This window comes from Dipteris shenzhenensis, chromosome 30 (genome assembly GCF_047967505.1).
Source record: "Dipteris shenzhenensis isolate YYH24624 ecotype China chromosome 30, Dip_SZ_1.0, whole genome shotgun sequence".
Classification (NCBI taxonomy): Eukaryota; Viridiplantae; Streptophyta; class Polypodiopsida; order Gleicheniales; family Dipteridaceae; genus Dipteris; species Dipteris shenzhenensis.
The window spans coordinates 43553381-43579630 of NC_141625.1; the positions used below are offsets into that span (position 1 = coordinate 43553381).

At 47.6% G+C, this 26250-nt stretch overlaps 1 protein-coding gene across 2 annotated transcripts in view; it reads right to left on the reverse strand.

Moving 5' to 3' along the window:
- The window catches only part of LOC147882172 (SEC14 cytosolic factor family protein / phosphoglyceride transfer family protein), a 168909-nt gene that overhangs the window by 51621 nt on the left and 91038 nt on the right, over positions 1–26250 (reverse strand). For both annotated transcript variants that reach the window (XM_087402027.1, XM_087402026.1), the window contains exon 5: positions 6670–6926. In XM_087402027.1, coding sequence (XP_087258153.1) covers positions 6670–6926 — 257 coding nt within the window. The remainder of the gene's footprint in view (positions 1–6669; positions 6927–26250) is intronic.

Here is a 26250-nt window from a genome sequence, read left to right on the forward strand (position 1 = left end):
AAACATGTTCCCACTTTGCCTTATGCTCTGAGACATAGCATTTCAGAAGATCCAAGACAGCAGAATTTGCCTCTTCTGACTGTCCATCTGACTGTGGGTGGAAAGAGGATGAAAAATTCAGCGTAGTGTCCATGTTTTCGAAGAGACCTCTCCAGAAAAGGCTGGTCACTTACAATGGATTGAGGCATTCCATGATACTTGAAAATATTGTGCCTGAATATTTTCGCCATATGATCCACTATAATCTTAGAATAAAGTGGGCTTGCTTACTGAATCTGCATATGATTGTCCAGATCCCATCATGTCTAGTTGGAGTCCAAGGACGATCAAACACAAAGTCCATGGCATTGCTCTGCCAAGGTTGATCTGGGATAGGTAGTGGAGGTAGCAATCCAGGTGTACCTTTTGCCTCTCGTATTTCACTTTCTAACAAATGATGCATGCTTTCACATCTTTCCTCAAAGCTGGCCAATAGAAGAAATGCTCCAACGATTTTACTGTGGCATCAATGCCTCTTATGTCCTACATACATTGGGCCACGACTCTCCGTTTAACACTCTTACTTTGTGACACAAAGTCTGCCATGCATCATCAGAAAACCATCCTTAAGAATATAGTGCTCATGTCTTTGACCCTCAACCAGCTGATCAAAAATCGTTGCAAAGTCACGATCATTTGCATACTGATCCTTCATGGCATCACGGTAACTATGGTATGCAATTGTGACAGCTGAAACTTATGGTTTTATGATATTGCATAGGGTATTGGCTTCCTTGAAAGTGCATCAGCAAGAACATTTTTCTTGCCAGGCACATGCACAATCTGAAAATGAACCATTGAAGGAAGTTTGCCCACCGCACGTCTTTTTCTGACGGCTCTCTCTGAGTGAGAAAGTACCTCAAGGATTGGTGGTCTATCTGGACATAAAAAGCAGCACCTAAAAGGTAGTGTTTCCAGGTGGAAAGAGCATGTATGACAGCCAACATCTCTTGCTCATAAATCTGCAAAAACATTTCAGCATCACTGAGCATCTTGCTCTAATATGCAGCCAATCTTGCATCCGGCATAAGCACTCCTATGCTGTTCTCACAAGCATCACATTGGACAGCAAAGGGTTTGCATAGATCTGGCAAGATAATGACGGAATCGGAGCATAGCTTTTCCTTAAGCTCTTCAAAAGCTGCAATTTCCTTGGTACCCCACCTGAAAGGCAATCCTTTCTTCTATAGAGCACGCAGGGGTGAAGCTATCCCAGCAAAATAGCGGATGAACCACCTGTAGTACGAGCATAAACCAAGAAAGTTGCGTACTCCATGGATATTCTTCAATGGTGGCCAATTCCTAATGGCTTCAACTTTGGAAGGGTCCATCCTGACTCCATCTTTGGATACTATGTGCCCCAAAAAGTGGATGTCGCTGCTGCTCCTTACCCTCAGCCAGCCCCCCTCTCTCCCTCAGTCTCCCCTCCCCTCAGCCAGCCCCTCTCCCTCTCCCCCTCCCACCCTACCCCTCCCCATCTCCGTCCCTACCCCTCTCCCCCACCTCCTCCCACACTACCCCTCCCCCACCTCCTTCCCTACCCCTCTCCCCCACCTCCTCCCACTCTCCCCCGCCTCCTTCCCCCTCCCTCTCTCCCTCAGTACCCCCGCCCCTACCCCTGCCCCCTTCCCTCCACTCTCATCCTCCTCCTCTCTGTCCCTACCCCCGCCCCTTCCCCTCGCTTCTCAACCCCTTGACCCCGCTCCCTTCCCTCTCCTCTCAGCCCTCCTACCCCTACCCTCTCCTCTCAGCCCCCCTACCCCTACCCTCTCCTCTCAGCCCCCTACCCCCACCCCCTTCCCTCTCCTCTCAGCCTGCCTACCCCTCGTCCCTCTTCTCTCAACCCACTGGCCTCCCCCTCCCCTCCGTCCTCTAAGCCCTCTACCCCAGGCCTTTCCCCCTCACCCTCTAGCCTCCTCCTCACTCTCCTGAGAACTCTCCTCTGCCCTGACGCAGCAGCAAAGGTTGGCGGATGGATCTTCATTGTGATACAATCGGCCTTTTTTGCACTCATTGATGAATGGTTTCTCATTCAGTCAATCCTCAACCGCTTCCACTGGCCGGGAGACAAGTAATTTTTCCTAAAGACAAGTTGCAGCAGCTCAAAAAAGATATAGAACCTGAAAGCTCTACTTCTCTCCATGCCCAGAATTTTGGATCCCATCCTTCTAGGCTGCCAAGGACTGGATGCTCGCAGCGTTACTTGGAGACCTCGCAGACCATCTCTTCGACGTTCGCTTGCAGGGACGAGGATTCTTCCAGGTGGTTTTTGATACTCCGGAGTCTGCGGTCACAATGCTTAAGGCTAACCCTATGATGCTAGGCTTCAGGAGGATCTTCATATCACGTTTCTGTTTGGGCTTTGACCCTGTTGAGAAGGAAAACCACATCTTTTCCCTCTTCATCAGGTTTCCTGGCCTCCCTCAGGTCTACCATCGACTCCTTGCTTCCATTGGTGCAGGGTTTGGTTTGGTCACAAATTCCCCCCCTCTGGCATGCTCTCTTCAGCAGCAGAGGCAATCAGGTTTGATGGGGTGGCTAGAGTTAGGGTCTTAGTCAACGGTCCTAACATCACGGATGACCATATCATGCTTCAGTGTTTGGATGGTTCCTTCTTACGCCAAAGATCACAGGAAAGCAGGACCAATGTACGATATGCAGAGCCCTTGGGCACTCCGCCAAAGATTGCCCAAGGAAGAGATAAGACCCAAGCTCTCTTCTGTGCGGCTCCTCCTCGTACCGCTCCTTCAGCCCCATCTTCTCGCCCTACTCCTTCGACACGTGCTACCAGGCTGACCTGATCGAAAATGTATGAATCTTCTCATACGAAGCCCCCGGGGTTTGTCTCATCCCATATGGAGTTCGCATACTTAATGTTCCTGATCAAGCATCTAGGAACCAACAGGCTGACTCACATACACTTCTTCTTAAAAGTTCCCATTTAGAAAGGCTGCTTTTACGTCCAACTCATGTACTTCGCAACCAAAATGAGCAACCAATGAGACAACACCCCTGATGGTGGTCATCATGGAAGTGGAGGCAAAGGTTTCATCATAATCTATTCCCTTCTATTTAGAATAGCCCTTGGCAACCAACCTTGTTTGTACCTTTCAATGGTATCATCAAATCTTCTTTAATCTTGTACACCCACTTCGTCCCAATAGCTTTCTCCCCTATGGGCAAATCCACCAGATCCCATGCCCTACCTGTATGGCCCTCATCCAATGTTCATGATCTTGAGCATCCTCAAAATTGCTTGATTCTTCTGTCTGTATCGTATAGTGAACTCGTCTGATCTGAATCAACAAAGCTTACTCCACCTGTCCTCTTGAACCAGCCCTTGTCCTACTGGAGAGAGGGGCTGAAAGCCTGTTATCCTGCAGGGTCTGTAACAGCCATCTAGAGATTGTCCTAGCTTCCTGTGAAACAGCCCCGTCTTCCCTGACAACCTCCTACACGTCCTCATGTGTGACAGGCTGATCTTGAACCTGATCTGAAGCATCCAAAGGCTGCTGTGCATCAGCATGTGCAGGCTAAATATTCTGATTTTCTACTGGCTGCTCTGAAGTGCGTTCAACTTCCTCAAACACATCCTGAGTGCAGCTATCTATCAAACTCCATCATGGACTGATCTGAGTTTTCTGCAAAAATCACATCTCTACAGACAAAAATCCTTATTGTATGAGGATTAAAGAGACGGTAAGCCTTGCTCTCACTGTTGTAGCCAACAAAAATACATTTAGTTGCCTTATCAGCCAGCTTGCTTCTCAACTGACTAGGCGTATTGTGCATACGCACCAAAACCCTGAGGTAGTCCACCTTGGGTTTTCTCTTGTACCAAGTCTCAAAAGGTGCAACAGGTTTCAAGGCCTTGGTTTGGTGCATATGTTCAAAACATTCGCTGCACACATTATTGCCTCCAACCAAAATGTGTGTGGCAAGCTCTTCTCTTTGATCATGCATTTGGCCATTTCCATCAAAGACAAGTTCTTACTCCCAGAAAAACCATTTTGCTGAGGTGTATAAGGGGTTGTACGATGTACAAATGTCTGGAGGGCTGCAGATGATTGGATGGAGCTGTACCATCAAAGACAAGTTCTTACTCCCAGCAAAACCATTTTGCTGAGGTGTATAAGGGGTTGTACGATGTACAAATGTCTGGAGGGCTGCAGATGATTGGATGGAGCTGTACCAAAGGCAACAAGGCTGGAGCAGGTCCAGCACACAAGCAGGAGACCAGGAGCAGATCTATGGCTGTCAGACGTGGAGGTTGGGCCAGGCAGAGGATTGGAAAGAACCCAAGATAGGACAGGATAGGCCTGGGCCAGTGACGGGCTGCCACATGGCCAGGCGGGTCTGTAACAGCTGCTGACCACCCAGTCAACTGGTTGGTTGCCTGGTTGGCTGGCTGACCAGGTCGGTTGGTTGGCTGACCCACTTGACCAGTTTGGGGCTGGTACTCTAGCCTATAAAAAGAGCCCTTCCAGGGCTCACTTGTTAGTCCAGGCCTTGGGCATTTCTGGTCACCATAGGGAGCAGTCGCGCCCAAATATTGGATGCTAAGGAAAGGTCATTTGCAGCAGGAGGAGTTCTCAGGTCTTTACAGCTCCCAAAAGCACATGAAGGAGCAGATCTACTTAGCGTGGAAGAGCTGGATCATGGTGCACAGGAATAACAGCTATGTACCTCTGTTAGGCTCACCACCTACGTAGAGTGCCCTTGCCTACACCACCTTAGCGTATTAAAATGATGTGCCTCAACTAGGCCACTATTTATGTAGAGTGTGCCTCTCCCTATGCACCTTACCCATCCTACCCACCTCAACCATGTATTCCACCTGTGCAGAGTGCCCCTACCTACCCACCCTATCCTCGGAAGCTACCCAATTGTTTCAGTATTGGGAGCCTAAGAATGCAAGCAAGGGTGGTGCTAGGCTCCCCACGTTGATGCTATTCTAGAAGCAATGGGAGATCTAAAACGTGATCCCAAGGTTAATTGTTCAAGGTTGGGGAAAGCTTAGAGACCACAATGCCCTATTCCTAGTGGACACAAGAGCTGGTAGGAGAATAGCCTTTTGAGTGTGCAGGGGTCCACATATAGCCAGCACTCAACTGATACAGTGTGGCACCTGTGCATTGTCAAGTTACTGTCTGCATATCTACATAGTACACATTAAGGTAGTGAAGTTGGATTTGAATTTACTGCTGTGATGAGGGGAGTGTTGGCCTATGCAAGCAACCACTCTCTCTACTCTCTGTTCTAAAATTTCATGCCCTCTGGAGCACCCAAATAATTATCAAAGTCATTTTATAGAAAGAGAACATTTCTCAAATGGAGAAAGAGCACACCTACACATAAATGCAACATCCATTCTTTTGCCCTTAAGCACATTGACTTACAAATAACCCAAGAGATGAACTTGCGCGCTGGTCTAATAAACCCTCTAGTCGTCTTAACACCAAACACCAGGAACCTTGACGATTAGATCCCTGAGGGCAGATACATTAAACACACAACAAGAAACACACTTTTATGATTACATGCATTTCATTGGTCTCTCCAAGGACTTAATATCCACCAATCCATTGAAGGCCATATTACATTCTAAGTGGAATGTCACACACATGGAGTGCATCTCTTACCCTGTATCATGCGTAAAAGCATCTTGACCCATAGTATCTCGAATCCAAACCACTTGGCCCCCCAAAAGGCACCTACATCTAAAGCTACTAGGCTCTAGGCTGAAAATCAAGAAGTTGGACACACAACTAGCAATCTCACCTCCATTTCAGGCACCCTCATTGCAGCATAGTACCAGGCTACCTCATAATGCTGATGGGTTAGTCCAAGAAAGCAGAGCAAAGGACAACAAACAACTCGAGACCCCTTCAATTAAAATTTAGAATGTGGAAGCTCATAAATGGAATATGCTTGCAAGTTGCCAACAGACATAGCAGGTTTATCAGGAAAGGATGGGAGAAGCCCATAACAGTACTAAGGGAGGATCCAAATAAACAATACAGGTGATTGGAAATCAGAAAAGGAAGTGCTTGGATCAGCTCTCATTAACTAGCGAGAGCTCTGGGATGGGAAGGCAGGAACACGGAAAAAGACAACAAAAAATCAATAAATCTGAGAAAATAATATTCCAGCTGTCTGAAGTTAAGCCTTGTGCATCTGTGTGACATCTTTTGAAGCCTAGAACTCCCAAGAGAAATAATCCTTATCATTCCATCCCACCACCCTATCACCTTCCTTTCATTATAGTATAAATATGGCATAACAAAAGGGTTACAAGAAGAGTACACATAATGATTTATCATATTGGTCAAGATGATTACAAATCACCCTAACCCCATTGTCTAGAATTAAACTTACCCATTGCTGAGATTTTAGATTGATCAAAGTGTCTTATAACTTTTTTTAATGATATTATGGAGCCTGGCACTGTCAACCAGGTAACTAGAAACACAACTAAGCTTGAAGGCCTCATCTACATTTTATTTGTGCAATTGAGGCAAATGATCTAATTTAATCTTGGATTAAAAAGTACCAAGTATTAGGCTTTTGTTCATGAATTGAAAAACGAAAATTAAAACCTTAGTGCATAGATGAAATTCAAATACTTACATACTGCCTGAGCAAAACGTGGGCGTTCATGTGCCTTAAGAATAGAATATGCCCAACCTATGCGGATAACAAGTGATGGTCTCATTTCAACATCATAACCATGCCAAAACACAAGGGGTGACCAGTTCTCCAACTCATATGGTGAAAAGAAGTAAAAGGTCTCCCGCCATCGAACAGTTTTCTTGACGAGTGCAGCACACCTTTTCACATTTCCATTGGCTGCTACTAGAAATCTTTCAAGCTCATCATCACTAATCCTGCATGACCAAGAGCACACAATTTATTCATTTCTTGCACCACAATTTTATTGCATATTTAAGCCCAATGTTCACAAACATTTACACAATAACTTAACTCCAAATCCTAGTATATAGCCATTCAAGCTCAAAAGTGCAGGATAGGAAGGCGCTTTTGTGGACACTTTGACTCCACAAATAAGGCTTGAGATGCATAATCTCTTTATGCTGTTGGATGGGACGACTTTTGTGCAATATTAATGGTAGATAATTGTGCCAGTGACAGTTTACAATTACCTCAACGGTAATGGTCAGGCCTTAGATGTGCATTCACAAACAAAAGTTCTCCTAGTACTATATGGCAGACTGTCAACAAGTGCCCATTTCAAGTCTCCATATTTTATATGCTGAACCGTTCATAATATGAAACTGTCATAGACATACAAGTTTGTAGAGTGAAAACCCCAAAACAATCATTCAGATACCATCCTTTGTGCTTCTATATCCATCTTTATATCACTATTTCCTGCCTGTAAGACCAGTGGAAGATGTTGAGCCCTGCAAGGGGACAGATACATTCAGACAACGGTTTAGTCAAGATCTCATCCACATCCAGAACTCTATGGTGGTGCAAAGTTTTTGAATTCTGAAGACAAGACTAGTCTTGTTTAGCAACATCACCATGTTTTGACAGTATTTTGACAAGCATCTGATTTTACTTGCTCATTTCAGATAACTAATAAAATGCCACAAACGACTATTCTCTGCGTGTAAGATGATAAGATCCAATAAACAGCACCTTTTTCTCCCCAAAGAGAATAGCCTTCTATTAGAAAATTTGAGAAGATGATACAGATCTGCAATCCATGGGACACATAACCAATCCAAAGTGGTGTGTGGCTGCTATCCTGCTCCTTAGGACCCCAGTTCACTGCCTACAGTGTCCCGGGAAACGGTGCCAGCAACCAGCATGGAAGCTATACACCCAGCAGATTCCTCGATCCATTAGAGTGTAAAGAGGCCATCCCTACTGGCAGAAATGCTCCCACCTTTTGGCAGTCTTCCTAGATTCCTCCGTCTCCTGCTCCCAAATGGCTGCAGGGTGTAGATGATACCATGCCATATGCTGATGAGGGTGGCTGAAGGCCGAATCTGCTGCCCCCCCATCACTGCCAAAATATTCTAGACTATGATGCTGGCCATTCGTCTCCCAAATGCCATCATCCGGAGAAAACTCAAGTCTCTAGCAGGAGGGAGGGGCTGCAACCTGAATATCTAAGCGGGTTATCCTATAGGTTGGAGACACCATCTCAATGTGGAAAGCATGTCATCCCTCTGTCAACTAAGCTACCAAGCCCGATGTAAGTCCCATTTGGTACGTCGCATCCTAGCAATTGTTCTAAGGGAGCTCTGCCAAATCCTCAAAACCATCCACATGCAGTGAGCTATAGCCTTGATGTCCCCGGCATCACCGCAGTCCACTATAACTGGCCTTCGGTATCCCCAAAGGGCAGTGAACAGATAAGAACCATCAAATACTCAATTTACAGCCACTTAGAACTTTCCACGGCAAACTAAATCAACTTAGAACACAACACCCAAGAGCTAGATCACCCCTGTCTTGCACTGGACACCAGATTGGCCCTAAACTTAGCGCCCATTTCAGTATTTCTTTATCTTTTATTCAGAAGGCATTCAAATACAGGAATCGCACCGCAGTGCGTCAGTCCACAAATAGCCAACTGAATAATCTGATCACAGGCACTTCCGTCTTGCTTTGCAATCACAAAGAGAAGGCATCCCAGTCGAGTGCAACATTCCATAGCGGCTCTTCTTCCGAATTTGGCTGAGGGTTCTAACATGGCAGCTCTTATACCCACTAGGGGAGTCCTGGCAGAAGAGAAATCAGCCCTATCTGTCTTGTTAGCTCTGAATACCCGTCAAGGGAGTCCTAGCAACACAGAAACCAGCAAAACAACCACACCTGGCTGTTCCTGGAAAACAGGAAGGCCAACTGCGCAAAGCAAAAGGATATGAAGGTTCTAAGGCGGTAGGAAAGTCCCCGGAAAGCAATCAACCGATAGGAAAGGTCCGGAAACCCTAGGAAAAACAGCCAGCAGGGAAAAACAACATTCCCTGGCAAGATCTCTCGCACCCTGGCAAATCTCAGCAAAAGCAACCTAGAAGACCTGCTGGAAGAGAATCGCCAAGTCTAGAAGCAAATCGAGTTGCTTGGAAGCTCCCAACTGCTTGGAAAAGTGCGATTTTGATAGGCACATGGCTTGGAAAGCTCCTAGAAGAAGTGCGAATCAGATTTGGACCTCTGGGAAGGCATGAACAGTAGGCATGCAGCAAAAACGAACTGATCTGGAGGCTCTTGGCACAAAAACGAATTTCGTTTTTGAGCTTCTGGCAGCCCTTGTAGTCAAAAATCAGCAAACCAATGTGATAGAATAGCCCTGGAGCTCTTTCCCAGCCTGTGACTTGCCTCTCTCTGTGCTTCTGTGGTCCCGAAAACAGCCTTGAAAGCAAATTTCGACTTTCTGCTTGCTTTCCAAGCCAGCTAGCCAAACGTGGCTCCTGGAGCTATTTATAGCGAAAGGGATTTTTCCCCTCTTACCTTCAAATCCTTTGCCTTGGCCCATGAAATTAATTGCACTGAAGTGTCCTTTACAGATTTAATCACTTTGAGGCCAGGTTAGTCACTGTAAATTCCTAAAATTCATGTCCTCGTGACAAACCCCCGCTCTTGAAACACAACAAATGTCCTCATTTGTTGGTTCAAAACAGCAAGCACAAGAATCAGAAAACTGAAAATACTGAGTGGCAGACTCTGCCAATATTAAAGGTACCTGTTCAAATATGTGCTTGAAATATCAGAAATGCATAAACAGCATAGAAAAATCTGAAAATTTATACAAGGGATGGCTCGGTAGAGCTCGAGATAGCCAGCCATTCCAAATATACAATCAGAAACTAACAGTGACTAGTACACTGATCCAAGTGGTCCTAAAAGCTGTCTTATGTACATCTTCTGGTCAAATACGGATTTGATGATACCCGCTCTTCAAATCAATGCGGCTGAAAATGGAAAACCCCTCTAGTGTATCTAGAATATCATCAATCCGGGGAATGGGAAACATGTTCTTCACCATGATCTTGTTAAGTGCTCGGTAGTCGATGCACATCCACCAAGATCCATCCTTCTTCTGCACCAATAGGACGGAAGAACAATATGGGGAAAAACTGGGTCGAATCAGCCCCTTTTGCAGCGATTCATTTACCTGGGCTGTGCTGACCCTGTACGGGGTATATTCAGAGGCCTACTACCTGGCATAATGTCGATAGCATGGTCCTCGGGCCTCTCGGGTGGGAGTTCCCCGGTAAAGACTCAGAAAAAAAATCTTGAAACTCAAACAAGAAATCTGTCCACTCTTTATCCATACTAGAAAGAGGCGGCTGATCATCTTCTCTCTCTTTTCTTTTGCAAAAATCAAGTACGCAGAAATATGCTTTCATTACTGAAGTAATTGCAGAAGTAGATACAACCGGAATGGACTCTCCTTTGAGTTTTACATCGAGCACATGAGTCTTTCCCCTGTGAGTCAGGGTGACAACAGCCCGAAGGCAATAACACCATGGAATGCCCAAAAGTACGTCACAACCATTCAGAGGCATGATGTAAATTCTTCAGTATCAACATAGCTTTGGATATGAAGACGAAGCTTCCCAATGATCAGAGTGATGGATGTACTCAACCCTGTAGCAGCCATGTCTGCTTGCACAAGTGAACACATCTCCTCAGGGCGTATATCCAGCTTACCTGCTAACTCACGAGAAATAAAATTCGCTTTAGCACCTAGGTCAAAGAAAAAAAGAGCGGTCTGATCACGAACTTTGCCCCAAGCTCTACAAAGCTCCGTATCGCCTTCCTGTTTCTTATCAGTGATCATGTCACGTACAAGACCAGCAGATGGCTTTTGTTTCTTGCTCTTTGGATCAGCTTTGGGTTCCGCCTTTGTTCATCTCTATCCTTCGAGAAATGTTGTCTTTTCTTCTTGAGTGGACATTCATGCACCTAATGGCCTTCCTCTCTGCAGTAGAAACATATGTTCTGCTCTCTAAGGACCTGCTTCTCGTCTTCTGTCAACCTGGTAGGCCGTAATGACTTGAGAACACGCCGTTGCCCTGCAACCAAAGTAGCTCTCAATGGTCTTCCAAATATGTCCTTCCATTTGAAGTCCTCCTTCCTTTTGAACTCTTCTCTTTTTGAATTCTTCTCTCTTGTTATCCTTAAAACCAGTGGTCCAGCCCTGTAACAAAGCATAAGCTGTATTGGCATTCTCGATCAACTGCGACATGTTAGAAACCTTGGACTTCGTGCAGAAGGCTCGAATTTCCTTTGACAATCCACAGCAATATTTCTCTACCTGCTCAGACAACGGAACATGCCGATAGGAACTAATTGGCAATAGAGCTTCCCAAAACTTCTCGTTGTATTCCTCCAAATTACGGCAATTCTCTGCATCCAACTTATGCCAAGCCGTCATGATGTCAACCTCAAATGTGGTGGTCAACCACGCAACTGAAAAGACCTGCTTAAACTCCACCCATGTGGTGGGTGCTCTCCCTTGCAAAAGAAGATTCGTCCACCATTGCAAAGCGTTTCCCTTTAAGAAAGTGGCGGCTTTGTGAATTTTGGAAGACTCTGTAAAATTCCCACCTAAGTATGGGGCATTAAAACTGCTAAATGAAGGTGAGAGCTTTCAACCTGTCTTGGCTACCATTGAAAGTGTCGAATTTCACAGCTGTTTCGCCCTCTTTATAATCTTTCTGCTTCCCCTTGGCCGTGAGATTATCATAAGTAGGTGGCTGTAAATCGGGGGCTGCATCATATTACCAAGATTTGTGACACTTTGTCCACTATTCACTGCAGGATTGACCAATTCCTGGTCCCATTGCATTCATTCCAGGCATTCCTGAAAAATTCCCCATCATACCGGTCATGGTAGTCTACATCCCAGGCATCCCCATGCCTTGCTCAGGCTGCCCAACCATCACCTAAAACACTGAACCTCCTCCGAAGTAACTTGTGGGCATAGAGATGAGGAAAAGTGTACTGTCTTGAACCATAAAAAAGAAAAGCTTTGGGGATTTCCACCCATAACTGAAGCAGGAGGCATTGCGCCAGCTTGTGGAGTCTTCTTCTTCTTCGTCTTCTTCTTCTTCTTCTCAGGTTTCAAAGGTGCATTCACCAATTCTACAAACCGTGGATCGTGCAAAAGTCTAAGTGGCTCCCTGCAACTGTGCTCTAAACTGTTCATCAGCATTTGGTTCCTCAACCTCTTCCTCTTCATGACGAGAACCCTAAGTGGCATGCTCCGATTGCACCGGCTGTTCATCATCTTCCTCCTACCATGCAGTATAACCCAAAGACTCCGATTTCTCCTCAGCATCTATGCTATGTGCCATGGCTGAAAAATTCCCTTGGCTGCAAATTTATTACAGCAACCAGTATTCACCTTCTTGAAGAAGATGGCGATGTCCCCGCAACAAAACCACTGTAACCAGCCTTCGGGATCCCCAAAGGGCAGTGAACAAATAAGAACCAGAAAATACTCAATTTACAGCCACTTAGAACTTTCCACAGCAAACTAAATCAACTTAGAACATAACACCCGAGAGCTAGATCGCCCCCGTCTTGCACAAGACACTAGATTGGCCCTAAACTTAGCGCCCCTTTCAGTATTTCTTTATCTTTTATTCAGAAGGCATGCAAATACAAGAATCACACCGCAGAGCATCAGTCCACAAATAACCAACTGAATAATCTGATAACAAGCACTTCCGTCCTGCTCTGCAATCACAAAAAAGGAATCCCAGTTCAGTGCAACATTCCATAGCGGCCCTTCTTCCGAATCTGGCTGAGAGTTCTAACCTGGCAGGTCTGATACCCACTAGGGGAGTCCTGGCAAGAGAGAACTATCTCTCTTGTTAGCTCTGAATACCCATCAAGGGAGTCCTAGCAACACAGAAACCAGCAAAACAACCACACTTGGCTGTTCCTGGCAAATAGAAAGGCCAACTGCGCATCTTAAGGTTCTGAGGCAGTAGGAAAGTCCCAAGAAAAAAATCAACCGATAGGAAAGCTCCCAAGATCCTGGGAAAAACAGCCAGCAGGAAAAAAGGAAATTCCCTGGCAAGATCTCTGGCACCCTGGCAAATGAAAATCAGCAAAAGCAACCCTGGAAGACCTGCTGGAAGAGAATCGTCAAGTTTGGAAGCAAATGGAGTTGCTTGGAAGCTCCAAACTTCTTGGAAAAGTGCGATTTTGATAGGCACGTGGCTTGGAAAGCTCCTAGAAGAAGTGCAAATCAGATTTGGGCCTCTAGGAAGGCATGAACAATAGGCATGCAGCAAAAACGAACTGATAACGAATTTGGTTTTTTAACTTCTGGCAGCCCACCAAAAGCCCACAGACTGCCCTGGTAGTCAAAAATCAGCAAACCGATGTGATAGAATAGACCTTGAGCTCTTCCCAACTTGTGACTTGCCTCTCTCTATGCTTCTGTGGTCCTGAAAACAGCCCTGAAAGCAAATTTTAACTTTTCTGCTTGCTTTCCAAACCAGCTGGCCAAACGTGGCTCCTAGAGTTATTTTTAGAGAGAGGGATTTTTACCCCTCTCTAACCTTCAAATCCTTTGCCTTGGCCCATGGAATTAATTTCACGAGTTCGAGGCCAGGTCAGTCACTGTACATTCCTAAAAATTAAAAATTCACGTCCTCGTGATAGTCCACCCTCATCTGCTCCAACCATCATCCTACAAGCAGCCCTCCATGCACTATCAGCCAAAAGAAATAGGGGACCTTCCTCAGGTGGAGACTAGTCTAGAGGCCAGCCCAAATCCTAGTAAGGACCTCGTGCAGCACTAAATACTCGAGCCTGTGCCGCTCTCAAGAAGAGGTTCACACCGATACATCGAGCTGAAGCCATCTACCTATTGAGATATGGTGCCATGAGCACATAGATTAAAGGCTAAGGTATGGTATAGGAAAGAATTAAAGTAGCCACCCTAGGATGTGGACTACATGATGTGGAGATGTGGATTGAGGATATCCATAAGGAGAGATGTGGATCAGAGAATCACATATGTGTTGACTATTCAAAGGGCACTCTCTATATAAGAGGCCTATCATGTATTGTTGAATATAGATTTAAAAATAGATTGATTCATAGTTGCTCATCATCTCTTTCAAGGAGTTTCTTCTATGCTTTGAGCCTCCGTAGTTCTTATGCTCATCTAGTTGCACTAGGTTTAGCACGATCCTACATTTATTGACATGGTATTAGAGCAGGTTTGAGAGTATTCTAGTCAGAGAAGAGACATTGTACTCCCAAGATGCAGCTTCCACAACCAAGTAATACATGATCCCTGCAACAACTTATTGATGTGCTGACATGAGCCCGACGAATTCAAGCTCTGAATTATGTTTCATGTTGTGCTAATCTACGGCATACTTGGCCAGGTCCTCCCACTGAAGATCGTTCCGGCACCCGGTATGTCCTCCCACCTTTCCCATGGTCAACTCAGGAACAACCAAGAGCGAGGCAAAGACAAGAAATGGATGAAGCGTGTCTGGAATAGTCCATCGTACGCACGCAACTGCAATTCAATTCTCTTGCGGGAGCAAGCTTGGACATGGAGAGCTCACTAGTTGTGGGCGTTTCTTTAACTTGATCACCAGCGAACAAGCTCACGACAACCCTTCATCAACTACAAGTAGTCTACAACGCTCAGGCTCCAATGAAGCACGACGAGCGGCCCTCCAAGAATAAGGCTCATAGGCTCTTGAATCCCTCGACCAGTGCTACAAAGGCGGTGGATTTTGACAGCACCTCCAACCGCTCTCCGTCAGCAGCCTTATCAACGAAACTAGCTATGGGCCTAGCCTAGCCGACCAAGAAACTCCAATGATGAGCAGCACAACACAACAACACAGCTATAATGACCTCCAATGAAGGCTTTCAACAGCAAACGAAGGCTTCCCTTCCACGAAGGCTTCCACGGCTTGAGCCTTCTCTCAACGAAGGCTGCTCCACTGACACACCAAGCCGTCATAGCTCTCCAATTCTCCACCGCGCGCCCCCAACCATCATCGCTACAACCAGAAACGACAACCTTATCTTTCTAAGGTCTAACCTTAGGACACATGGCATATTGGAAACCACGGGTGAAGATATGACTTAACTCGAGTTAGCTTCGAATAACCCTGAGTTGGGCTTGGTCAAGTCAGTGGAGGTAGGGTTAGTCAAGTGAACCCACAGAGGTGAGCTTAGGTAAGGGCAAATTCATGGTCAGGTTTGCCACGTGGCAAATAAGACCTGACTCTAGTAAGGTCAAACATAGCCATGGTTAGGTTATGGGGTTAGTTAAAAGTGCCACATCACTAACTGCCACCTAACAACACAGTCCCTTTGTAAGCACAGTCCTGCAAGCAACATATGAACCCCTATGTCACATCATCAATGGCCCCCTTTTTTAATCAAAACTTCGACAAAACTTCCAATCCAGGAAGAATTTGGACACGCTCCAAAAAGAAAAAGTGATCATCTTTTCAAGCTCTACGTGCCTGTCAGATCAAAATTATTGTTAGCAACAATTAGACACTGCCATTGAAGCAAAACGAAGCTCATGGTAAGACCTTTGCAACAAATGCTAAAGCAACGCATGAACGCAAAAAGCATGCCGGAAGCACAAGTGCATGAGATGACCATAGCCCGGAAAATGGCATCCACACATAAAGCATTAAGGCACATGGAAGAACAAAGCATCATGCATCAAGCGTAGATCAAGCAAAAAAGAGAACGCCATCGACATCAAGTATTGAGAAGCAAAACCTTGCCACCTTTAGCCCACACACGTTTGTAAATCAAGCCTGACCACCTAAGAGTCGCTATGTAAGCACCCAAGGGAGGATTTGATCTTGTAATACCCACACTTGACCACCTTAAGTAGCAATGTATGCACTAAGGGGAGGTGATGGAATGTAAACTCATATCTGACCACCTTGCGGTAGCCAATGGATCATGGCACCAAGGGGAGGTGTTGAGATATGGTGCCATGAGCACATAGATTAAAGGCTAAGGTATGGTATAGGAAAGAATTAAAGTACCCACCCTAGGATGTGGACTACATGATGTGGAGATGTGGATTGAGGATATCCACAAGGAGAGATGTGGATCAGAGGATCCCACATGTGTTGACTATTCAAAGGACACTCTCTATATAAGAGGTCTATCATGTATTGTTGAATATAGATTTACAAATAGATTGATTCATAGTTGCTCATCATCTCTTTCATGGAGTTTCTTCTATGCTTTGAGCCTCCGTAGTTCTTATGCTCATCTAGTTGCACTAGGTTTAGCACGATCCTACATTTATTGACACTACCAATGTGGCTGGTGTAAGAGAAGAAGGGCACCTCATCCACTTGCTTCGAGTGGCCTACCCTGGATGGCCAAAACCACTTGCTTGGATCCCATTGCAGCGCAAGGGTCTACCCTCCCATAATTGGAGGCTCCACCTAAATTAATCCTACCCATACAAAAAAAGGTTGGGATGGATGCTCCCCACCTCCATTGACTACTCCGATCCTCTACCACTTCACCAAGTCCCAAACCCCATCATCCCCAAGGTCTCTGCCCCCTCACTTTGACTCTGAAACTGGCCTTCCATTAACAAAAGGGCTAAAAACTGTAACTAACTTAGCATACACTTCATTCACAGCCACATTGCAACATTTCCAGCCACTTCCATTACTTGAATTTCACTTAGAAACAACTTTAATCACACTTGTGGTGAGGTTAGAGTGCCCCTGCTCAGAAACCAAACATCAAGGACACCGATTGGCCCCAGACACTTTGGCGCCCCTTCCAGTATTTATTTAATTCTTCGGACAATGGCAATTGTGCAATTACATCAAGGGCTCACCCTTGCACTCTGCTACACTAGCAGTCCGCTGCCTAAGCCAATACTTGGCATCAGAATGCATCCAACTCCCAGGTGTCACTAGAACCCAACTGTCAAGGCATAGCTAAGGCATTCCACACTGACCATGCCCCACTGAAAGTGGCAATGCATTCCTCAAGACCCAAAAAGTGCCCAAATAGCTTCAAGGCATAAGAGCTGTAATACATTGTCCCCCTAGCATCTTTCCAGGCACACCCTCTATGGCTGGGTGTTTGTTTACAACCTGTATGGCTTAGAGAGAGCCCGAAGCAAAACAGAAGAAATAACAACTTCAAAAATGACAAATGTGATCAAAAGGAAGTCAGAATATCCATACCCGTTGTCAATGGAAGAGGGGCAAGCTCTTTCTTGCACCTATCCTCTGTCCAAGCCCCTAGGGGTGTAGAAATGACTCCCAGCCAAGGGAAAAGAGAGAGATTGAGAGAGAGACAGATTCTGGAGCTGCGAACATAAAGGAGAGTAAGGTTCACGGATGCAGAGGCCAAAAACAGGAGAAAAAGGCTAGAACATCAGCAACAGGACCTCTGGATGTGCACCAACAGCCTGTACAGCTTCCAGAAGCAACCTCAAGGTGCGTGCTAGCTCCCAAAATCACCGCACAGCAGCAAAAACGAGCCTGGGACTGCGTGCCAAGCATTCTGGAGCAAAAAAGAGCAGCCTTGCTTCCCCAACATGGATTCGCGCTGCATCTTTGGATTGATGATTGCTAAGACTCCTTGTATCTCGAGAAGAATCACCTGGAGGATAGGTTACCCTAGCCCAAATATCCCACGTATCGTTCAAGCCTGCCAATAGAAAAATGCGCACTAAGCTCCTAAGCCCCTCAGCTATATCCCATGTATCGTTTGAGCCTACCAATTGAAAAATGCGCTCTAAGCCCCTCAGCTGCCCTCCCTCTATCTCGAGGAGAATCACCTCGAAGATAGGTGACCTGACCCTAGCCCAAATATTCCATGTATCGTTCGAGCCTGCCAATAGAAACATGTGCACTAAGCCCTCGCTACCCCATGTACCCCTTGTGAAAGAACCAGCAAGAACCAAGCCGTCATCAAAAGAACCTAGTATACCAATACCACCTATGCTCTCTACCAATGTACCAGACATCTCTAATTGTCACCAATTAGAGGAGCTTGTACCAAACATCTCTAATTGTCACCGAGCCAATCTATTGCTTTGCTAAAATATCCAATCCTACCTGGCAAAGTATCTTGCCATCAACCCGCGGGAATCCAACGGAAGCTATGCTACAAATGGTGGTCCTCAAGACTTGTGCTAAAACCAACTGTCTTGTTCCAATTAATTTTGGCTCTCTGAACCAAACAATACACCTCTAAGGAAAGTCAAGCCCACTCCAGGCTCTTGGGTGAGCCCTCCAAGAATAAGGTATCATCTGCGAGCTCGGAGTCCAACTCCTTGATGAATCGAGAGAGACATGCCCACCAAGCTAGCTGCCCTTAGAGCAAAGGATATAGCCTAACGATAGAAAACGAAATGGACTAATGAGCAGTTCTATTACACTTAGAGGAAGAGTGAGAAAGCCCCCCCTATGTGCCTCCAAACTGAACTTGACTAACATTGCCTGCATAAGGGGAGGAGAGGACACTTGACGAGATGTGAGGCACAATTAATTTCATGTCTAACATGACATAAGAGGCGGGTGTCCCTCTCACATAGGATGGATGAGGTGATTCGATCTTTTCGAGGAGATGACCCCAGCTTTGCATAGGGACTCCTATCCAAGGAGAAGCCACCTATTCCCATCATAGACCCAGATGTGTGGCATATCTATGCAGCATCCCTCTATGACGTGCCGCCTCAGTAATATGTCCACCCTCCCCAAGGCTACCACTTGTGTTTTATTCAATGCACAAAATGCGCGGGCTGGACTACGCCGACTCCATAACTAGAGAGCACATGACCATGAGGGGCTACGGATTGAGCATTTTCCACATGGGCAAGAGGTCTTGGCTCCGGTCCTAGCACAGATGTTCGACCATGTATGTCACGGCTTTCCTGCTGCCTAGAGTACCACTACCATTTTGCCGATACACAAAGCACAAGACCCCATGGATACTGGTAGCTACCGCACTCTCATGATTGGCCATGCACAGGCCAAGATTTATGGGTCCGTACTAGAGAGAGTGATCAGCTCCTACACAGAGACACACGGGTAGCGAGCATTGGCTAGATTCCGGTGACAACATTCTACTCTTAATCATTTCTTCACACTGCGGGTAGTCATCGAGGAGGCGAGATCCAGATCCAAAAAAGTCTACTCTCATGAGGGCAGTATGGATCGATGGGATGAGACGACGACGACGAGGGATGCAACCATAGACGCAAGAGCCACACATGATGTAGCAACGGACCAGAGCACGCACGATGGATGCCCAACCGATCACGACTTTACTCATTGGAGACTGTCCGACCAGAGGCATCACTATTGACATGACCCACTGTATACAAAGATCATGGAGACCGCACCCCTCGCCACAGTGTGAGACGACCAGACAAACACAGATACGATATATTTTTGCAGCTCACACGAGAGCCACCATGGCATCTGCCTATGTCTTCTGACTCCGATTTTGAGATTGAGTCTAGCCTCCAAAGGAGGTAATGCATCAACCATATATTTCTTGCTGCAAACATACTCTCCAGTATTACCCAAGCTGCCATAGATGTCTTGCGTGACCGAATATGAGGTATAATGAACCTCTTGACAGAAAGAGAAATTATTGAAAGAGCTTGTGCATCTCTAGAGTCCCATCTTTTCTGCTCTGCTGTGGGAGCTCCTGGAGCGGCTGCTCCAATTACCTGTGCTGTATTTGTACCTCTACCCCTGCCTCCAGCTGGAGTGACAGGTATAGGCATTGTATCTGGTCTTTGTTCATCTCCATTGACATAATCCCAAAGATTTCTGCCAACTAAGATATTGCAAACCATGAAACTCCACAAGGAGTAGTTGGTGCCATCCAACTTATCCTCCTGTGTGAGAACCCCGAACACCTCATTTGAGTTGTTATGTGCCATTTTTGCTAGATAAACTCAGAAATACAGCAAACTGAACAAGTAGAATCCCTTCCTGGGATGTAAGATGCACAAGTAAATTCTGCAAAGAAGAATATGCCCACATTGACAAATACTGTCACAGCCTCTCAAAGGCTCAAAATGCACCACAATGCTCTGCTCAATGCCCAAAAATCTGCAAATAGAATTCCCGCCAGCGTGCCCCCCCGCCATTCCACCTCCCCCCGTCTTTCTCCTCCTTCCCCCGCCTCTCCCGCCCTCCTTCCAACCCTTCACTCCTTCCTCCTCCTCTCCCTTCTACTTCCTCCCTCTCTTCCCCTCTTCCTTCCCTGCCGCCCTCTCCACCTCTCTCGCCCACCTCTTCACCTCGACGCCTTTCTTCCTCTCTCCTTTTTTCATTTGCCTCCCTGCAATCAGAGCATTCGTGCTTGTTACACTGAAAGAACATCTTGGTGGTGACCCTTGGTCTGGCCAGAGGGGCTCTAAAGGTTCTTCTTTCCCCAGCCGACAAGCAACAGGTACAACATGCAGTTCAGTCCCTCCAGGACAAGGCGCTTCAGTCCCTCCAGGACAAGGCGCTTGTGGACAAAATTGTGGGCCTCATGCCTACACGGAGACAGGTGCAAGAGTGGATCTAGGCGAGCTTGACATTAGAGGGCGACCACATCCAAGAGGTCACCATCTGTGGAAGAGGTGTTTTCCTCATCCAATTGAGCTCCCCCGACACTGCCTCGACGCTTGTGGAACAGAATCCCATCCTCCTTGGCCCGCATCTTGTTTACCTCTTTCCTTGGTATCATGGGTTCACAGTGGAGGACATGAATACGACACACCATGTTCCACTTTTCCGGTTACACTCCGCTTCCCAGGGCTCCCCAAGGAGTATCAAGCCATCCTTTGGTCCATAGGTCGGGCATTTGGCAAAGTGCTCCAGCCAGAGTCGGCCGCCTCAGTTCTAGCAGATGATGGAGTCCCCAGGATCAGACTAGAGGTTGAGAGCCCAGAGTCCCTCCCAGAAATGATCCTTTACGAGACCCTTGAAGGGGGCACACTTCGCCAGAGGTTGGAGATTTCCGGGTTACTAGGCCAATGTCTTCGGTGTAAACAAATGGGTCACCTCACCAGAGATTGCCCCCGTAGCCTCCCCCATGCACCTCCCCTGCAGAGTAGACAGAGTCAGCAGGCCAGAGTCCAGCGTCCTCTCAGGCAGGAGCAACAAGAGTCTCAGACCCCATGGGTTACCCCCTAGAAGCGGACTGGACCCAGGTTAAAAAGAAAAAGAAACCAAGCAAGCAGGCTCGCAAGCGCCGCAGGCTGAGGGCCAATTGCAGAGAGAGGGACAGGGTTGACAGAGAGGCCTCGAAGGAGGAACAGCACGAGCCACCTCCCCAGCGGCAGGGGCCATCGCCCATCTAGACGATCCTCCAGCTTTAGAGGTTCACCCACCCTTGCAGTAGCAACGAGTCCTAGGAGCTTCAGATGCAGCGATGGCGGAAGCCGTAGACGCTAGCCTGACGACGGCCACGGAGGAGCCAATCCAGAGCCCCCGATTTGGGCTTCTTCCGTGTAGGATCTGGAGGCCTACTTCAGCCATGCACTAAGAGAGACCCCGAGATGGATGGGAGTCTTGATGGCATTCACTGGCAGATGATCAGAGTGGTGGGACATTTGGGGAAGGAGTGGCACATTGACCCTCCTAGTATCTCAGAGCAGGACGCCTCTAGATGGCGCCTTTGGCTGTGGGAGGCTAGAAACCTGAGGGAGATCCAGTGGGATCTAGGAGAGTGGTTCTGACCCTCTAGGAGCGGCCTAGCTGAGCCGGTGGATGAGGTGCCCTTCTTTTCCTACACCACATGGATTGGCAGGAGGCTTCAGATGGACTCATCGAGGTGGACCCCCTCGAGGGAGAGGCATTGGGTGACCCAGAGAGTGCCTCGGGATTTGCGCTCCAGGTTTTGGACGCGGTTGTGGTCCAGCTTGTGACCGAGGAAGATTTCATACTTCGGCTACCCTAGTTGCCATCTAGCAAGATATCATTTACACTCTACGGTTCACCTCGGAGCGTGGGACTCCAGGCTTCAAGGCAACTATGGAGTGACGTGCTCGTTTCTACAAGGCTTGGCCTGCAGGAGTTTTCTACATCTTCACCCCGCGAGGGATTCGTTGGCTGTATATTACCCCCACTTGGCTGTTAGCCCCAGTTCCAAAGATCCCCTAGACAGTGAGCTGGGTTTCTCTCGAACAGGCCGGTTTCTTTCTTTCATCCTTTTCTGATTTTTGCCATACTCAGTACCTTCAGGGCTGCTGTCTTGTATGAAATTTTTCAAGCATTAATAGAAGGTTCATTTCTTTGAAAAAAAAAAGAGTGCAATTCTTGCACTCAGCTTTGCCATTTTGTTGAGGTGTAAGCCTCACTCTAAGCTGATGCGTGATGCCTTTCTCCTTCAAAAATGCCTCAAACTCATGAGACATATACTCCCTCCCTCTATCTGTGCGAAGTGTCTGCACCTTGAGTCCTGTCTCATTCTCAACCATAGCCACAAAGTGTTTGAAATGCATAAACACCTCTGATGCATCTCACCTAGGAGACCTTTGCCTTCCAAGACTTGGAATGGTGCGTCTTCCACAGGGAAAACCCCAGAAGAGAATTCTGGGAGATCGTAGGAGGAGCTCCCCATCTGCTGCTGCCCGTCCAGCCCCCACTCCCTAGCTGCCTGGCCGCGCAGGTCCCTTGGCAGCCCCCGCTCCCTAGCTGCCTAGCGGGGGCTCCCTTGGCAGCCCCCGCTCCCTAGCTGCCTGGCCGCGCAGGCCCCCTGGCAGCACTTCGCTCCCTAGCTGCCTGGCCACGCAGGCCCCTTGGCAGCGCCCAGCTCACAGGTCACCTGCGCCCTGTTGCCTCGGCCGCGCAGGCCTTTGGCCCTCCGCCCTGCTGCCTCAGTCGCGCAGGCCCCCTAGGCAGCGTCCTGCTCTGGTCGCCCCCCCACTTCAGCCTGAATTTCGCGCCCCCCCCCTTCAGCCTGCTGTCCTGGCCGCGCCAGGCCGCCTTTCAGGCCCTCTCCCTTGCTGATTGCCTGCCCCTCCCTTGCTTCAGATTAGGCAGTTTCAGGGCCCTCTCCGGGACTGTTCGACTCGTGTTCCGGGGAGCTGAGATCCTAGGCTGTTTCCAGGCATTGGCAGAGCTGTCTGCTTCAGCACTGAGCGACCTGTTTGCATCCCACGCAGGCTGAAGATCGGAGCATTCTTTTTACAGGTTTCTTTGGGGTTTTCTTGTGGTTGGTTACGAGTTCTTGGTGGGTATTTTCAGCAGAGGTAGCTCCTCCCCTCAGGACAGCGTAAGTTGAGACAATGGAGGACATTAATGCCACTCCCGTCGCCGAACCTGAGGAGATGGAAGTCACAGTTTCTTTTCCTCCCGACATTGTGCAGATGATTGAAGTAGCAGAGGAGGGTTTTCGTTCGACACACATCATCGGCTTTCTACCCGGTAGAGGCCAACAATTACGTGATTGGGTGTACACCAGCATGGCCTCTTTGGGTGTCTCAGTTACGGTTTTCCGATTGCTTGGTAGAGGGTACTTTTCTTTTGGCCTTCAGTCTACAGAGTAGGCTCAAAGAGTACTTATGAGCTCACCGATGCAGAGTCATCCATTTGTGGCCTTGGCGGAAGCACTTCAGTTCTACTTCCCCTGGACCGAGACAGGTCTCCTTTTGGATCCTTTTCCCTGGACTTCCTGATGAGGTCAGCTCTTGTCGCAGAGCTGTGGAGCATATGGCTAGTGTGGCAAGTACAGTCAACTCTTCAGGTGCTAGACTTTCCTATGCTCAGTCACTTACTGGCACAAGGATTACGAGGGTCAGACTCATTTCAGATTTCCCCCCTCCTCGACCTTTGCCTACTTTGATTTCATACTCCACTAGAGATGGGGTCCAGATGCAGCAGAGGGTTTTGTACGAGGGTCTTCCTGATCAGTGTCTTTTCTGTCGGAAGAGAGGTCACTTTATTAGGGATTGCCCCAATCGTCGGCATCGATTAGAGACTCCGGATACATCTCATCCTCCAAGTGACCCAAAACCTACAGCTCAGCCTCCAGGGGTCTCTGAGCCTGCTTCGACTCATTCAGCAGAGCGAGAGGAGATTCCTCTAAGGGAGCCTCCAGTGAACTCAGAGGGGGCAGATTTGGAGCTTGATCAGAGTCCGACTTTGAATTGCGCCGTCAGAGAGAGTCATTTGTGCCGCTGCCACTGGCATCCCATCACTTCATCCGATGTCTAGGCTGTCCATCATTTCTTGGAATGTGAGAGGACTGAATGGCCGCAGATTTAATTCAGATGCAGATGGTCGTAGATCCGGAGTTCCTAGATTGCAGTTGCTTAGGGACTCCCTTCGATTTATTTCCTCGGGGTCCCCTCCAGACATTGTGCTTATCCAAGAGCATAAGCTCTCCCAGGACAGGATTGACAGATGCAGATCCTTACTCAGAGGACAAAGCCGGACATATTGGAGCCCAGCAGATGGTACGAGGGAAGGAGTCTGCATTTCAGTTTCAGCCAGGTGGGCCCCAGAGACCACCCAAGAGGGTACACTAGTGGAGAGCAGGGCATGCTATGTTATTCTTCAGATTGAGAGCACAGCAGTTGGTGTTCTCAATGTGTACGCTCCCACGGATCCAGCCCGCAAACGTGCATTTTGGAGACAGCTCAGAGAGTCCCTTCCTCAGGCAGATACCTGGATTGTTGGAGGAGATTTCAACATGGTTGACTCTGAAGACAAGTCGGGCCAGACAGAGGGTGGACTTTCTGACAAGGAGAAAGTGGAGTGGGATAGTTTTGTTTTGCATGCTGGACTTCATGATGCAGCTCGATTGGACGACTTTCGTCACTTGGCTAATAGTCTTCAGTTCTCTTGGTCTGGGGTTTTCCATGGCTCTCTCTCTTTGGCTAGGCTTGACAGGTTTCATATTGGCCATTGGGGCCACGCCAGAGGAGGACAGATTGGGATCCGCCTGGGTTATGTTTTATCTGACCATGCTCCAGTCCTATTACAGATTCTCCCTACCTCTCGATTGGAGAGCACAGGCTTTGTGAGAGTTCCGGACTTTGTTTTTCAGGACACAAAGTTCGTGGAACGGTTGAGAGAGGCTTGGTTGACAGAGGACACTCCTGAGGATCAGGGCTGGTTGATGTGGGTAGAGGGGGCTTTGGCTAGAGTCAGCATGGCCTGCCAGTTGAGGGCAAAAGAGGAGAAGGAAAAGCTCATAATCAGAGATCGGAACGCAAGAGAGGAGGTATCCAGACTTCAGAGATTGATTCAAAGCTTTCCTCATTCTCTTTTCATCAGAGGGCAGCTTTCAGAGGCTCAAGAGAGACTAGAGGAGATTCAGGGCAGGAGGGCCCAGTTCAAGTTTTACTCCCAGCAGACCTTCTAGATACAGAAGGGGGATAGATGCTCTAGAGAGTTCTTCAGGGCAGTGGGTCAGAGATACTCTTCGGACAGTCTTCGTAGACTTGTGGATGAGGCCGGGTCTCTTCAGACGGATCCTCATCGTCTTGTTGAGATCACTTCTGATTTCTATTCCACTCTTTACACCGCCGATCCAGTCACCGAGGAGATGATCAGAGCCAGATATTTGGAGTCATGTCCCCCAGATGGTCTGAGACAGGATGATCATGTTTTGGATAGCCCGCTATCACTCCTAGAGATCACAGATGCGTTACATGAGCTGCCCAGAGACAGATGCCCGGGGGAGGACGGTCTGTCGCCCCTTCTTTTTAGAGCTCTCTCGGATACGATTGGACCTCATCTACTTTCTGCCTTTTCAGAGGCTCTCGATACGGGATCTTTGGGTGAGGCATTATGCACAAGTATGATTTGTCTCATCCCGAAAGGGGGAGACAAGACAGTCCTACATAATTGGAGACCCATTACACTTTTAGGGACAGCCTATAAGATCCTAGCGAAGACCTTGGCCCCTCGTTTAAAGCCTATGCTGCCAGATATCATCAGAGCTACTCAGACAGGATTTGTCCAAGATAGGAGTATCTTGGATAATATCTTCACTTTTTGGGAGGCCACTCACTGGGCGAAATTGAGTCAACAGAGATTGCAGTTCTCCTTCTCGATTTTGAGAAGGCCTATGACAGGGTGGACTGGGGTTTCTTGGAGGGCACTATGAGGAGGCTAGACTTCAGTGATAGATGGATTTTACGGGTCTCCTCACTTTACTCTCACTCTTCTAGATGCATATAGTCTTGCTACTGCTGCGGATGCAATTGACAAGTTCTGC